Genomic DNA, 15,651 nt, shown 5'->3' with positions numbered 1-15,651 from the left:
ACAGTTCTGAAAAGAACCCTGGGGTTGTTCTTATTTTCTTCAATTAGTGATGAGTAGAAAGATGTCCTAGCTTTACGGAGGGCTTTTTTATAGACTCTTTTTCCAGGCTAAGTGAAGATCTTCTAAATTAGTGAGACGCCATTTCCTCTCCAACTTACGGGTTATCTGCTTTAAGCTACGAGTTTGTGAGTTATACCACGGAGTCAGACACTTCTGATTTAAAGCTCTCTTTTTCAGAGGAGCTACAGCATCCAAAGTTGTCTTCAATGAGGATGTAAAACTATTGACGAGATACTCTATCTCCCTTACAGAGTTTAGGTAGCTACTCTGCACTGTGTTGTTATATGGCATTAGAGAACATAAAGAAGGAATCATATCCTTAAACCTAGTTACAGTGCTTTCTGAAAGACTTCTAGTGTAATGAAACTTATTCCCCACTGCTGGGTAGTCCATCAGAGTAAATGTAAATGTTATTAAGAAATGATCAGACAGAAGGGAGTTTTTAGGGAATACTGTTAAGTCTTCTATTTGACTTAACAAATAACTTGAGAACAAATAACAGCAGTTTCACCAAATTTGGTACATAGATGGTTCATGTGATGATCTCACATGAGTTTGCATATAGCTGACCTTCACCATTGTTTTTCAAGGTCAGAGGTCCGCTAAGCAGTTTCTTGATAAACCTTGCTGACTTAAGCCGTTATTTAATTTGCGGCTACAGCACTGGATAAACTAACTTTAGCCTGATTTAAAGCCTAACGATCAGTCACATAATGTTAAACAGTCAATGAAATGCTTATATTGTCATATTTCCCAAGGAGGAGGGCGTACCTCAGGCACTCTCCGAGCACCACTTAAACATTTTTCCCCTTTACATTGGCCTTATGGGTGCAGACTTTGGCCAAAGCAGATTATTTCAGAATCAGTTGGACACTACTGTTGTATGTCTGCAGGACCAGATTTGGAGAGGAATTAATCCAAAGTTTTCACAGTGACACAGTAAATAAAAGCTACAACTTGTCTTTTATTTACTAAGATCTCTCATGATCTGCTCTGCAGCCTGACTGATGGGTTTTTGTGGGGAGCCAATGCAATACCGATATTCAGGAGTAAAAGGTTTCTGATACCAACATATCTGCTGCATACATTAAAAAAGGTTGTGATTCCTAATATTTTGTTACCCTGCCCTTATAGAAGTTTAATTAAAGATTGATGTTTTACAGATTAAATATGAACTTTATTATTAAGAAACTATAAATATAACCAACAACCAACCATCGTACAGTAGCAGTCAAATGTTTGGATGCACTTTGACTGGTAGTGTACATTGTGCTGCCGTCCCTCTGCCTTCACTCAGATTGTCAGTCACTGTGTCACATCACTCAACATTTGCATAAAATAGACTTGCTGTTTATTTTGGCCCCGCGTAGCCAGCAGCACAGCTATCGCGTTTCTCTTGTGGCTGAAAAACACCCACTGTGATTGACAATGAATGACAGCTGGTCGCTTTGCCTCTGTCTCTTGTGGCTAATGTGACCAAGGGGTGATGAGGGTGTCAGCGTTGTAACCAGTGCTGCTGGACAAACTATGTATTTTTCTGCATTGTTTATTCTGTCAAATAAAAGTTTTCATATCTGCAAAAATAACGGCGATACTTGCGAAAGGCTCATATTGGCTGACGTATCAGTCAGGCTCTAATAGCGTCCACCAGTGGACTCAGAGAGGATGTGTTTCTTTAATGCTGCTAATGTAGAAAACTTATTTGTTGGTTGTGAGAGAAAAGAAACCTTAAAACTGTGACTCTGTCTCTGTAAAGTACATAAGTGGCTTGTTGGAATAAACAGAAGTAGCTTTGTGTAAATTTAGGTAAACTAGGCTTCACTTAATGTTCCAACCACCACCCATCATATAATACCAAACTGCTGGACTAGATTTTAGGGAATTATGGGTGTGGACTGTTGCTTGCTGTGGGCTGACATTGACTGGACATCTCAGTGCTGCTACTGTTTATCTTGTAAAAAAAAAAAAAAAGGTCAGAGTGGTGTTGACCACCGTGGTGCTGCATTCATTTTGACGTCTCGTTCCCTGGGTGCTGTGAGGGAATACATTCACTTGACAGAAAACCTTCACATGCCTCTTAAACCTTTAATTAACCTCAATAAGGCCATCTGATCCCTCAAATGAGCACTTGCTTTAAGTCTCTGTGCTGCTGTCATTGCAAAATTGCAGTCAGAAAGGTACTTTGTTGACTTCTCTGAGTTGCATTCTGTGCAGAGTATTTCCCCATAGTTTGCCAGGTGATAATCTCCTCCCAGTAGTTGAATCAGAAAAGTGTTTTTTTTTTTTATTATTATTTTATTTTTGCATTTTTTTAAATAAGAAAGGGCTGTAAATAAGTCATTTATCTTCAAAGAAAACCAAAAGAGAAACATACAGATTTTCTAGGCTTTTTTTTTTTTTTTTTTTTTTTGCTGCTGTGGTGCTACATTTGGCCTTCATACTGTAGGGAGAGAAAAAGTCAGAATGATGCAAAGCTGGCAAAAGTGCACAATGACTTTGGTTTCCTTGTTTTTTCCTTCTGGCAGTTCAAAAAGAGTTTAGTGTTATAAGTCTGAGAGAAACTGCAAATCTGCACATTTGAGATGATACAACTGTACCATAGAGATAGAAAAACACTATGGCGAACTTTAAGTTCATTTCATCTGCCATCGTGGGAAACGAATTTTGACAGAATACAACAACAGAATTGATAACTCGTTCGTATCTGTCGGATAAATTTATTGCATAAAACCCTCTATCTGGTGGCTGTGACAAATACGACAAAAATACAAACCACAGGTTCCATTAACGTATTTCAGTAATTCAGCAACAAACATAATACCAGCATAATGCATCTGGAGAGAAGTTTTTTAAGCTATTTGTTATTTAAGCTAGAAGAGAGAAGATGAGATCAGAGTAGACAGAAGATTTAAAGTTTTTTTTTTTGGGGGGGGGGGGGGGGGGGGGGGGGGGTCTGCTGTTCTTATTTAAGTAACAAAAACTGAGATTTTTATAAACTCTTGTCATCCTCATTCTGTAAAGAAAGTATAATATGTAACAGTATTTAGAAATTAAGAGTATTACAATTTATTGCATTTTATTTTGGGAATCACTCTATGTACAGGGTTGGGCTGATGGTATTTTTCTCTTGGGGTCACCACAGCAGATGTGATATGGATCTGCATGTTGATGTGGCACAAGTTTTACAGTGGATGCCCCTCCAATGGTGGCCTTGAACCATGAACCTTCTGGTCAGTCAGTAAGCACACTAACCACTTGGCCACATGTTTCCCATAGACAGGAACTCCCCTTCAAGCATTTTTGCTGCTTTTGTCGCACTTTTGTTTGTTAACATTGTGGAATGTCATTCATTTCCTGGCCCAAGATGGCAGTCTGACCTGCTCATTAGTGGTTGCTTCAGCCAGTAATGTCCACTCGTGGGCTTCATATTATCTCTATGATCCCGGCAAACATAGGATTCATGGAGTCAGTGCGTTAGTGGGGCTTCAAAATTTCTACAAGCAATTCTGTAAAAACTACTGCATATTCCGCTCTAAAATAGTGGGTCATGGTAGACACAGATGAAGACCAGTGAACTTCATGTTTTGGGCCATTTTAGCATTTTTTTTTAACATGCACAGTGACAGTACTGCTCAGTTAAAGAAACAGGTATGTTTTTGTGCTGTTGACAGGATTACTGCAGTATACCAAATCAGTATACCAAATCAATGCCAGCACTGTGTAAATGCTTGGGGGAGGCATATATCTTATTGATTAATGTTTAATTTTGGATTAATGAATGTTTTGTTGGCATACCAAGCTGTTTTGTTCTCGGATCATTTTCAGACTTGATTGATTTGGGTTATTTTTTGGACTTTAATCGTGAGAAAAAACTTCCAAATCACTCAAGAGTACTCATAAGTATCAGAACAAACACATTTATACACAGTTATATCAGTTCATTTGCAATTATATTACATAACCTAAAATTAAAATGTACTGGTGGCCTCTAAGGCCAGTGTTACCGACCAACCTGGTAGAAACTGAAGCTGCACTGATGTTGCTGGTAATCTAAGTGAAAAGTCTTCAAAGCCCAAATGCTGACTGGTCGCACTTAGAAGCGCTAGCGGAAAGATGTAAATCGTTTTTTTGACGGATTGCAGTTATTTTGTGGAAATGCATCAGATGAAATAATGGGCAGTAAGAAGCAGCGGCTCAGGTAGAGCAGATCTGTGAGAGTGATTTAACAAGATATCTGTAATTGTATGTGGGCTTGAGCACAAATATCTTCCAGAGTTAATTTTACATTTCACGCAGGCTGTCTGATAAGAAGTGGCAAACAGCCTATCAGTTCAGGTCAAAACAGAAGTCTATCAGCCTCGGCTAAAACGTTGTCGGCAGCGTTGGAAGATGGAAACAGTTCTGGGAAATATTTTGCTTTGAAAAGCCAGACCCAGGGCATTTTCATGTTGTCTTATCTGTTAGAGTTTGAATTCCTCCACGTGTGCCACTGCCTGCTCGTGAAGCTCACTGCTGATAGTGTCTTTGTCAGCAGCAGCAGTCGAGACATATCTCAAGCTTCTGCAGAGTTTTAGGTGAAGTTTAAGATGATTTGTGTGTCTCATGTACACATTTTCATATTTGTAAGCTGTTGAGAATCTGACATTTCTGATGCTGAAATACCTGTTTTGGATTTCATGCACATTTTTTTGCATTTTATTTATTTTTTTATGTGTACAGTATGAAGAAAAATGTGAGTTTCATACCGTGCGACGTACAGCAGGTAGCAGAGTGAATAAGGAGCTGTTCTGCCAATATGTGGACCTGTGTTCGAATCCCACTCTTGCTGCTTGTCTGTGTCCTTGGACAAGATACTAAATGTGCACTGTCGCAGTCACGGTCTGCGACACCAGCCTTAGCTGGGGAAGTAAACTTGCGTTACCCAGCTGGCTTGGGAACATAGGATACCCCAGGAAGAATTACAGGATTTGGCAGAGGATAGGGAAGTGTGGGAGGAGCTGCTTGGTGTACTGCCACCACCATAGACATTATATACGTAGACGCCTCATGGACTGTCGCTGCCTATTTGAGCCGGTGTGTCAGCCGGCCGCCATCTTGGCTCGGTCCCTGTTGTGCCCCCAGTGCATTTATTTAAATTTTTACTCGATTTTCCCACCGTTTGGTTTGTTAGAAACAGCAGAAATTCAGTTACGATACAGGATGCTGTCACACATTAAAAATACATACTTTCATGCTGAAAGACTTTGTCTTATGCTCTTTAACAAAGACATATAGATAAATGTATACATGAATTAATTTTATAATTTAGTAAAGAAACAAGTTTGGATTGTACATTTGAATGTATTTCTCTCTCTGTCACACACACGCGCACACTCAGGGTACATCACTTTAATTTCCTCTGCTTCCCTCACCAGGTTTTGTTACAAAGATGAACATTTTTGTTTCCAAGTCCAGGAAAAGAAAGTTCCGGGTCATTCCGGGGTCTTAAACTACCTTGTTCGGCTTACAACTGGGTCTGAGGAGCTAAAACCCTTGAAAAAGAACTGTTTTGCACAGCTTCTTGCGCGTGCTGGCACTCTGTAACTCCAGTGTAGTTAATTTTGCGATGTGGTGCAGCCTTACTTTGTGAAATACAGACACCACAAATGACTGAAACATGAAATAATAGTTCTCAATTCCAAAGAATTGTGAAACAAAAGGGCATAACAAGTGGATGGAAATGCGCACAAATACATTCTTCCTTTTGCTGCATTAACGAAAATTTGCTTAAGAGTTGCGATACCAGTATGGAAACACAGCTAATGACAGAGAGTACCACTTCCTGCTGTAATAACATTACACGTAAGTATCATTTGTTACGATGACATAATATTACAAATGGTGAAATAACACCTTTTTTTTTTTTGGTGTTTTTATTTTTTATTTATTTATCTGGATTTTTATTTATCTAGATTCTATCTTTGTTGCCTGTTGTGTTGTTTTATGTAAGGACCACAATGGAAATAAGTCGTATGACTTTCTTGTTATCTTTGAAATTCCATAAAATGTATCAGACATATGTTTTATATGGAATTTCTAAATCAATCAATCAGTATTGTTCAATCATATTTGTGAAAGGTACTCTCACGTGATCTGGCTTCTATACTGCGGCATATTTGCTCCCTCTCCATTGACTCCGATGCGAGCCTATTGTGAAGAGACCAATCCAATATGGCGGCGACGCTGGATTACGTTGCAGCAAGTTATGAGGCGTCTATGTATATAATGTGTATGGCCACCATGACAAGGATAAGTGGGAAAACAAAAACAAAAAATCCGAGCTGTACTTAAATACAAAATGAATGAAATGGGCATAAAATGTAATGAAATGGAGCAAAATGGGGACTGTTAATTACGAAATGGGCATAAAATGTAATGAAATGGACTGAAATGGGGAGTGAAATGCGGTCTAAAATTACGGTACATTTCATAAAGAGCAGGTCTTGGAAAAAAAAGCTGAAAAGACAGTACTCCCCCTCTCTCTCTTTCCAAGAAATAGGGCAGTGCAGTCTCGTTTGAGGGCAGGCACTAAAGAGGTAAAATATGACGCATAGGACGTAATTTCTCTACTTTGGGTTACAAACCACGGCATTTTCAATGGGGTTTTGGGCAAATTACATGCAAACAAAGTGAAAATGCAAAGAAAAAGTGACAATGCGGTGGGAAAGTGGACATGTGTTGTGGTTTGTTTATGATCTGGAGCACAAACGTGTTGAGGTTTTTTTGCAGGCGAGAGAATGGAGCTTACTCTGTTAGCTGTGTAGGCTAACACTTACTGACATGACGTCTCCTACCTCCCCGTCTTTTCTTCTCCACCGGGAACGGGAAAAAAAAATCCCGTTTTGCGACTGCTTCAGTGATTGCAGCCGAAAACAAAACTGTACACCATTTACCCGTGTGAAGTTATGTTGTGTAATGGAGGTCCCCATAAGTGGTCAAATCCCACGATAGCACGGAGGGTTCAAACGAGACTACGATCTCCTATTAGCTCTTTAGAATGGTGAAACGCGCAAATAGAACAAAATAAATCAGATTAATGGTGTACATATAGACAGGGCCATTGTTGGTTCAGTGGCTGAAGTTTCATCTCTTGAACACTAGGTGTCACACCCGCCCTGAGTACATGTACGGAGGGCAATTCTGCATTTCCAAAATGCTACAAAAAACCCACCAACAAATGAATAAAAGCACTTAATTTACTCATATTTGAAGTCAGTTTGAGTCAGTCTGCTCCATTTCCTTACCTTTTACCCCCATTTCGTAATCATCCGTCCCCATTTTGCTCTATTTCGTATTTTGGTATAGCCACAAAAATCCCAAAACCAACCAACCAAACAGTCCTCCCCTGAGATATTTATCAAGAATTAATAGTTCGCGGTGAATCTAGGGAATTTTTCAGTGTTTTTTTAATACTGCCTGACAAGATGTTTTTGGACTTTCCAGGGAAGTGCACGTTAATAAGTACTCTTGTGTTCACGCATTACTCATTTTGCTGTGCTGATGTATGCTTCTAAATGGACAGCAGACACCATCACAAATATATAAAGGGTGTTGTCCATTCAGTATGGACATATTCCAGAAGTTGTTCAGACAAGAAACTCACAGTGCTCAGAACATCTGACTTGTTTTTGGAATGTGATATGGAAATTTGACTGCTGTAACACAGGGATGTAACTTGCACACAGAAGTTCCTGAAGACAACAGTGGGCTCTTTCTAACTGTGAAGATCCACCTCACTGCCTGTAGTTGCATTTTTGTCTCTGACATCTATCATGACAGATTTAAAAGAATAAATTTAGTCTTAATGATTTATAGGGTCAGAACTACAGGTATGCATGTCCAGGAACTTGACCTGCTGCACCAAAAAGACAGAGGCAAGGTACCAGTTGGCGGCCCGGAGAGACATCCAGAACCTTCTGCAGACATCCAGCTCCAACCTGAAGTTGCTCATCTCACGAAATGTGGCTGCTTTTCAAGGTATGCTTTGAAAGTGCACGTATATGTCTGTCCGTACATCCGTGTTTACCTCCTCGTTCCAAGTCGCAGCCAAACTGGGAGGAATAGCAGAGTCAGTTGTAGTAAGAGTGACTCCTGTGATTTAAGGACACTGACACTAAAAATTACAAAAATCATAGTATTATCAAAATATATGGACCAAATTGTGTATCAACACCATGTGATAACAATTTTCCAGATCTGGGTCTCTGTCCATAATGATCTGTCCTTTAGGGAAATAAAGTTCATTTAAAGGGGCCTTATACTCTTTTGGGCCACCAGGTGTTTTGAAAACAAAAAAGGTTTGTGTCTAGAAAGACCATGAACACTGTGGTATTGCAGCCTGAAAACACCTTTGAAAAAAACAGCCTGTCGCTGTGCCTGTTTTTTTTTTTGTTTTTTTTTAAACTGATAGGAGTTACTCCTAATCAAAACAAAAAGCAATGCACAGAGACCTCTTGGGTTGTTGTGAGCTGTGTGTGTGGGGAAACAATCCAATTAATTCAGATTGACTCCAACAGAATGTCCTGGTGACCGCTGTAGTGCACAATGTGTCACCCAATTTTCTTGACATGCAAAGAAAAAAAAAAAACATTTGAGATATCAAGAAGAATTTGCCTGCCTGGAGTTATGCAGACATGTGACAGGGGATTAATTATTTAATTAATTTGCCTCCCCACACCAACTTTTGTTGAAGGCTGAGGAGGACTCAACTACTCTAAAGTGCTCTAAACACAGCCAGGCAACAGCTGCTTGGGAAATGATCCCCGGTGCATTGTTACTTTTACGGTGATTGTAAATTAGTAGTAACTACATAACTCAACAGGGTGGCTTAGAGGTTAGCACTGTTGCATCGCAGCAAGAAGGTCATGAGTTTGATTCCCACCTGTGGCCTTTCTGTGTGGAGTTTGCATGTTCTCCCCGTGTTTGCGTAGGTTCTCTCCGGGTGCTCCGGCTTCCTCCCACATCCAAAGACATGCAGGTTAGGTGGATTGGTGACTTAAAATTGTCCGTAGGTGTGTGTGAGTGCGGGTGTGAAAGTGTGTTTGTCTGTATGTGGCCCTGCGACAGACTGGCGTCCTGTCCAGGGTTTTCCCTGCCTTACGCCCTATAACTGCTGGGATAGGCTCCAGCCCCCCGCGACCCTTAATTGGAGGAAGCGGTTGAGGATGAGTGCGTGAGTGAACTAAATAAATATTAATTAATTCATGAGTACCAGTCAACATTTAAATGAGCATAAAATATATTATGTGCAAAGTGCAACCGCCTGCTTTCATCATCCATCACAATTTTTTCCTGCAGACATGATTTTGTAATTAATCAGACATTGCCCAACCCTTATCGAAACAGAACTGTATCAAACTTATCATATGCACATTTATTTCACAGTGAAAAAACAAAATAAAACTGGACTTAAGCTATTTTATTATTCAAACGGTTGTGATCAGATCACAAGCCAAAATATATCATTTATAAGTTAAAATCATAATGAAATCTCAATTTTTAGTAGTAATTCTAGAGTTGGCACAGGGAAAGTTTACCAAATAATTAAATTCTGGATTTATATGTTTGAAATATTTTCGTAAACTTGTTGAGAGTTAAGTGTGGATCAGTGATAGTTAATCTTTTTTTTTTTTTTTTGCCTTGTAACAAACACATGGCTTTAGATCACTGTCTGTGCTATTTTTTTTTGTCTAATTCACTGAGCTTGATGCTTTCCTGCAGCGTGGAGGTGTTAACAGACAGAGTCACATGACATCCGGAGCTGTACGGTGGGCATAGTAAAACATAAAATTCATGTGCATGCACTGAAATAAGAGATGAGATTCTAAGGTGGATAATGAGATACTGCGTAGGAGTTTGGGTGTATTTCCCAGTGTGCATTTAGGACTTAGGTTTTGTGTGGGTGCTGTAAAAACACTGGGTCGGGTCAGCGGCTGAGTGAAGAGAAAAGCAAACAGAGCTGCGTCTGTCCTCCTTCCAGATCCACCGCTGCTCTCTGATCCTCAGATTAGATAGGAAGGCTGTGAATCAAGAGGCCGGCTGTAAGGGTGCGTGTCTGTCAGGGTTCTGCCTAATCACCTGCACTTCTTTGTGAGGCTACGCTGTCTATCCTAAATAACGAAATCAGACCGACTCTATTAGTAGGAGCCTTCTGTTGTATTCACAGTAGGTTTTAGTCACAGAACTCATTTTATTTGTGCTCTCACCAGATACTGTTTTGCTCAAAATGATTCTTGTGTTTTAGATGTGCCTGCTGTGTATTGTGTGTTTCGCGCACATGGTGATCAGACTGAAATGTTATCTGCCGTGTTGTAGCCAAAGAACTTCAAGTGAGGAGATCTACAACTGTCTCTTCCCTCATTAGGTCTAAATCCATCACATCCACGACCACCAATTACTGTGAATGACTGTGGCTGACTGTGACTGTAAGGATAAAAATTAATTCAAATACCGCGGGAAATAAATTAAACCACTGTTATTGAAAACATCAGTGTTCTTGTACTAATCAGGGAAAGACAAGAGGTCCGTTTCCACTGTCGGAACTCGGCGTTCTTCCCAGCACTTGTAAATGTTCACAGCAGTGGCCCTCTAATTGGCCTTCTCAGCCAATGTGTCTCCATTGTGGTGAAGATCCACTGGGCTCATGTGGCTACGGGGGGAGATGTGCGCAAATGTGTTAGACCCCCTAAAATGCTCAGCGAGTTCCTGTGGGAGGAACGGGCTTAAACACACGTCATTGCCTTTGTCTCTAACTATGCTTGTTTGAATGGTAGGAAGACATCTTCAGACTACCTAATCAGATTTTGGTTCCACTGGTTGACAGCCAGAAAGCTTCTGAAATAGATGTCAAACTTTACTAATTCTGGGACAATGAGAATGAAAATTATGCTTAAGTCTGTTGATTGGCTTTAGACTTCAAGTTACGCTTCCAGGTCAGGATATGGCAGAGGATAAGAGAATAAGATAAGAGAGTTAAAGAGAAGTAATCCAGGTAACGTGTAACAATTGTGCAGAATATGATACCAACATGGACCAGTGATAGACTGGCAACCTGGCCAGGGTGTACCCCGCCTCTTACCCAATGACCGCCGGGATAGGTACCACCCCCTGTGACTGTTAACTGGAATAACTGGGTTCAAGAAGTGGATGATGCCAGCATGCCATGTGGCTTAATATATGTAGACATCAATTCTAAACAGACCCAAGATGACCCAGTGTGAGTTCAGCTGTATGACATTATAATCCAAGATGGCCACCAGCAGCCATTTACCCAATCAGACCTTAGTTCCATAAGACACATTTTTTGCTATAAAATTAAATACTTAACCACAATGCCTAGTCGTTAGTCAGTATACACGGTGTAAACTGTAAAGCTTAAAAATCTTGGAAACACTAGTCAGTCAGCAGTTGTCATTGTCATATTTGAATTTAGCACACCAAAACCAGAATAAACCTCTAAAAAAAAATTGTAGACTAGTATATCTTGAATGTATGGATGGGAAGAAGTGTGTTTTTATGATGGTTTTATGATTCCTCTTCCCAAAGTTGGCTGGTGGGTTGCAGCAAGACGGGGCTGGTCACAGTGACCAAGTGCAGTGGGACTGGTGGGGGACATCCGCACCTAGTGAGAAATGGAGGAGATCGGGTTGGATCTAGTTGGAGCAGAATGAGGTGGATGAAGCGTTGTGGAACAAGGCATTCAAATGCTTCATCTCAGGGAGAGTATTTAGGAGACTAAATACAACCCCCTTTGCACCATAAGCCTAACTTTGCTTTGAGATTGTGCGCCATATAAAGAACAAAGTGGAATTGGACACACCACAAACAAAATTTTCAAAACAGTGAAAGTTCTGTGAAGTGTGCAGTGGTATTTTCTGGAGTTCTCAATCATTTTACTGTGATATCACTACTATTTGGATGCAGAAGTGGAATTAAGAAAATTTGACTTCAGAGAACTTTATCAGGTGAAAATACAACGTTACATCTGTTACAAAAAATGTTACATGCGTTACATGTCTGAATGAGCAAAGTTTCCTTTATTTTCTAGCAATTATTTCACACTTTTAAACATTGTTTTTGGGATTTGAAATGTGCATCAACAATTAACATGCCCTTTTGGTGACTTTTGCACAATTTATTTTTAAATGGCTTTGCACCTGGTTTCCAGTCAACCTGTATTTTGCCTCACATAGATTCATTTGGAAACCATTCTAAATTTTAGTGGAAGACTTGCTCTTGTAAGGAATCCTGAACGTGATGGGAAAGAAAAAACGTAAAATTCGCATATAATGGATTCAGGTGGACCAGCGAATTTTGTCCTTTATAATCAAAATCTGTTAAATGTATAAACGGACAGAATCTGTTATATGTATAAAACGGACAAAAAACATTATATGTATAAAACGGACAAAATCTGTTCTTTGTAGAAAACGGACAAAATCCGTTATGTATGTAACAGATTAGTTACAGTCAGGAGGCGCCGAACGATCTACGGGGAAGTTACATGTAAGTACTTTGCTACTTCTCGTGGGAAAGGTGTCGCTGATGGCATTGGTGGGGCAGCCAAGTCAAATGTCAGGAGAAAGATCGGGCGCCTGAAGCAGATGGAAAAGCGTTATATAAATGCAGTCCATTTACCATTTAAAGGTGATGAGCAAGGGTCCCAATGCCACCATTGTACAGATTTTAGTGATGTAGCCCAGAAATGTATGCCTGAGGTAAAGGTTATGCACATTCCCCATTCTGAAGTATCTGAGTTCATTGAGGGAAAAATCCATGGTCTGGTGTTCTGGATGCCCCTTGTACCAGCAAAGTTCATTAGGTGTACAGATGGTTCAATAAGCAACTTGTTTCATGCAGACATAGACAGTGAACCACTGGTTTCTGTATTATACCCACAGGCCCCAAAAAATAATGGTTGGAAAGTTGGCGACTGGGTTCTTGTAAGGTATGATGGGTGTGCTTTCTCTGGTGAGGTGGTTCACATCATAGATGATGACACGAGGGTATCTGTGATGAATCCTGTAAGGAAGGGCAAATGATCTTGGCCAGTGCAAGTTGATGCCATTGATTACAGGCCTGAAAATATGCTGTGTAATCTGCCATTACCAGTTGGCATGGTTGGTGTTGACAATGATGAGAAGATTTTGTATGAAGTAAATCTAGAAATTAACCACTGAACATTGTTTTTTTCACCCAATGAAAGGGTTTTTCTGCTGTAGACATGAACTTCTTTCCTTACTTCTAAAAGATTTGAGAATATTCTAATGTATAGGAAGAAAAAAAATGTTTTGGTGTGGATTTTATGAGGTCTCTCTAGCAGCAACTGCATCAGTTATGTAATACTCACAAAACAAGGTTTTCATCTGAATGGTCCTGAAATTACATCTGTAAGCATGTTCTTTCTTTAAATCCTAAATTTGGAGAACTTGATATAAATTTGTGGAATTCTCTGGAAAAAAATTGTTTCATGTTACGTGTGTTTAGTGGTGGGCACAGTTACGCTAATCCACTAACCGGTAATTATCAAAGCTAATTTTTTCATGTAGCGGATTAGCTTTTCAGCTAATTTCAGAAACCATCAGTGGACCAATAAGCTCCTGACAAATTTAGTTCCGATAACTTTTAGATCGCTAACATTTTTTTGACACAGTTAGTAACAGTGAAAAACATTTATAAACCCTATTGGCTCCTGTCTGCTCTGTATTTTGCAGCAGTGAGGCAGCTAAGAGGAGCTGAGCTCAACGCTACCACAGCAGAAGGGGCCTGGCCGCCAGGCTGTTCCATAAAAAAGTCATTTCCCATTATAGCATACAGTGGTCCAGCCGTGAGGACCAAGTCCTCAAAAGGAAAGCAGGTTAGACTGATGGTTTTGATTTATAAATCAAATTAATCTGGATAGTTTAACGACATTAATATCAAGTCTGTCATTTGTGCAAAGTGAAAATATAACATGTATCTCTTAATTTTAAAATAATGCACTAATTCTGAAGTTTTGAACAAACACACAGATGCCAAACTGCATTATGGGTAACCTGAGCCTGCGATCAGTGATTGGTTCATTCATTTAACCAACACAAAACATAACGTGTGTGTTGGTTTTTACAAATAAATAAATGTGTATTTGTAAAATATGTCATTTTTTCATTAAAGAAAAGGCATTTGCAAAACTGAAAATTCTGTTTAAGTTGTGATTCAGCCAGGCAGCAACAAAAGTAATATAACCAGGTGTTCACATTGCCATCTACTGGATGGCATTGTTCTTTGCATTTTGACCCATCTACTGGATGGCATACTTGCATATTATGTTACTATGCTTTTTACTCTTTTACTATGCTTTGTAATCTTTTAATTAATTTTATTTTGTTTTCTGAATTGTTTTGTGTGACGCACCTTGAGGTGACTCTGTTGACGCAATATAAAGTGAATAAATCTAATTGAAATTGAGGCTCAGTTTACATATAATGCAGTTTGGCATCTGTGTGTGTTAACATGTTCAAAACTTCAGAATTAGTGCATTATTTTAAAATTAACAAAATTAACTTGACATTAATGTAATTAATGTAGTTAAACTATCTGGATTAATTTGGTTTATAAATCAAAACCACAAGTCAAACCTGCTTTCTTTTTCAAGACGTCTGCCTTACGACTGGACTACTGTATGCTGTTAAGGTAAATGACACTTCCCTACAGCAGTGGGCAGGGTGCACAAAGACAGAAGCGCTGACTCTTTGGCTGTGTTTGGGTTTGTGATTGCCTTTGATTCTATCAGAAGCTTTGGCAGTGTTTAAACTCAAAATCGGCTTGTCAGTAGCTGAGAGTCTACCGGAGACAATACTGAAAGTTATCAGCAGTTAGCTGTAGCTTCCGATAAATTTTTTGGTGGTTTATTGATTAAGTGTTACAAAAGATAACTTTCCAGTTAGCTGATTAGTGGTTATCAAAGCTAACTTTTTGTTGAGCTAGTTTATATGTATTTCTGCCAGAGAAAATGTAAATATGAGAGGATCTTCATGAATGAAATGGTTTTAGATGACATAATGTGCGGATGATTTTTCTGATGAGTACCATGAAATTGTGTAAGTCAATTTCAATAGCAGAAAATTCCACTGAACACTATCCCACATGCTCCAGATGGGTTTTTCTGGGTGACTTGGATATCTGGCATAAAAAAAAAAAAAAAAAAAAGAATTTCATAGACAAAGGAAGCACTTTATATTTTTTAGATCCAGGACCACTTTGCGTGACATGGACCTAATGCACTTGTGCTATGTGCTTGAGACCATCTGCCACACGTCTTCCAGATAGGGCCCTTTCTGTTTCACTCCTCAAGTCTAAGATTTTAACCAGCAAAGATTATTCAAAATGTAAAGCAACCATTTTTAGTGTGTATTTTATAGCAAGTACTCAATTTGCATTGGAGCAACATAGCATTTGTTACAATGTTAAAAATATTAGGTAGGATGATGTTTTCTCTGAGAAACACATGGAGACACTGTGTGTTGTCAAGAAAGTGTCCATGAATTGTGAAACAAGTACAGAATAAAATGAAGC

The 15,651-nt window shown here is 39.3% G+C and overlaps 1 protein-coding gene across 1 annotated transcript in view; it reads left to right on the top strand.

Annotated features, from left to right (window-relative positions):
• Window positions 1-15,651, top strand: part of gpc5a (glypican 5a) — a 752,664-nt gene that overhangs the window by 3,754 nt on the left and 733,259 nt on the right. The window contains 1 exon segment of the mRNA XM_034192522.1: window positions 7,915-8,076. Within this exon segment, the coding sequence (XP_034048413.1) occupies window positions 7,915-8,076 (162 nt within the window).

The sequence above is a fragment of the Thalassophryne amazonica genome, chromosome 2, assembly GCF_902500255.1.
Source record: "Thalassophryne amazonica chromosome 2, fThaAma1.1, whole genome shotgun sequence".
Classification (NCBI taxonomy): domain Eukaryota; kingdom Metazoa; phylum Chordata; class Actinopteri; order Batrachoidiformes; family Batrachoididae; genus Thalassophryne; species Thalassophryne amazonica.
The sequence above is the reverse complement of the archived record's forward strand: the minus strand, read 5'-3'. Positions and strand labels throughout refer to the sequence as shown.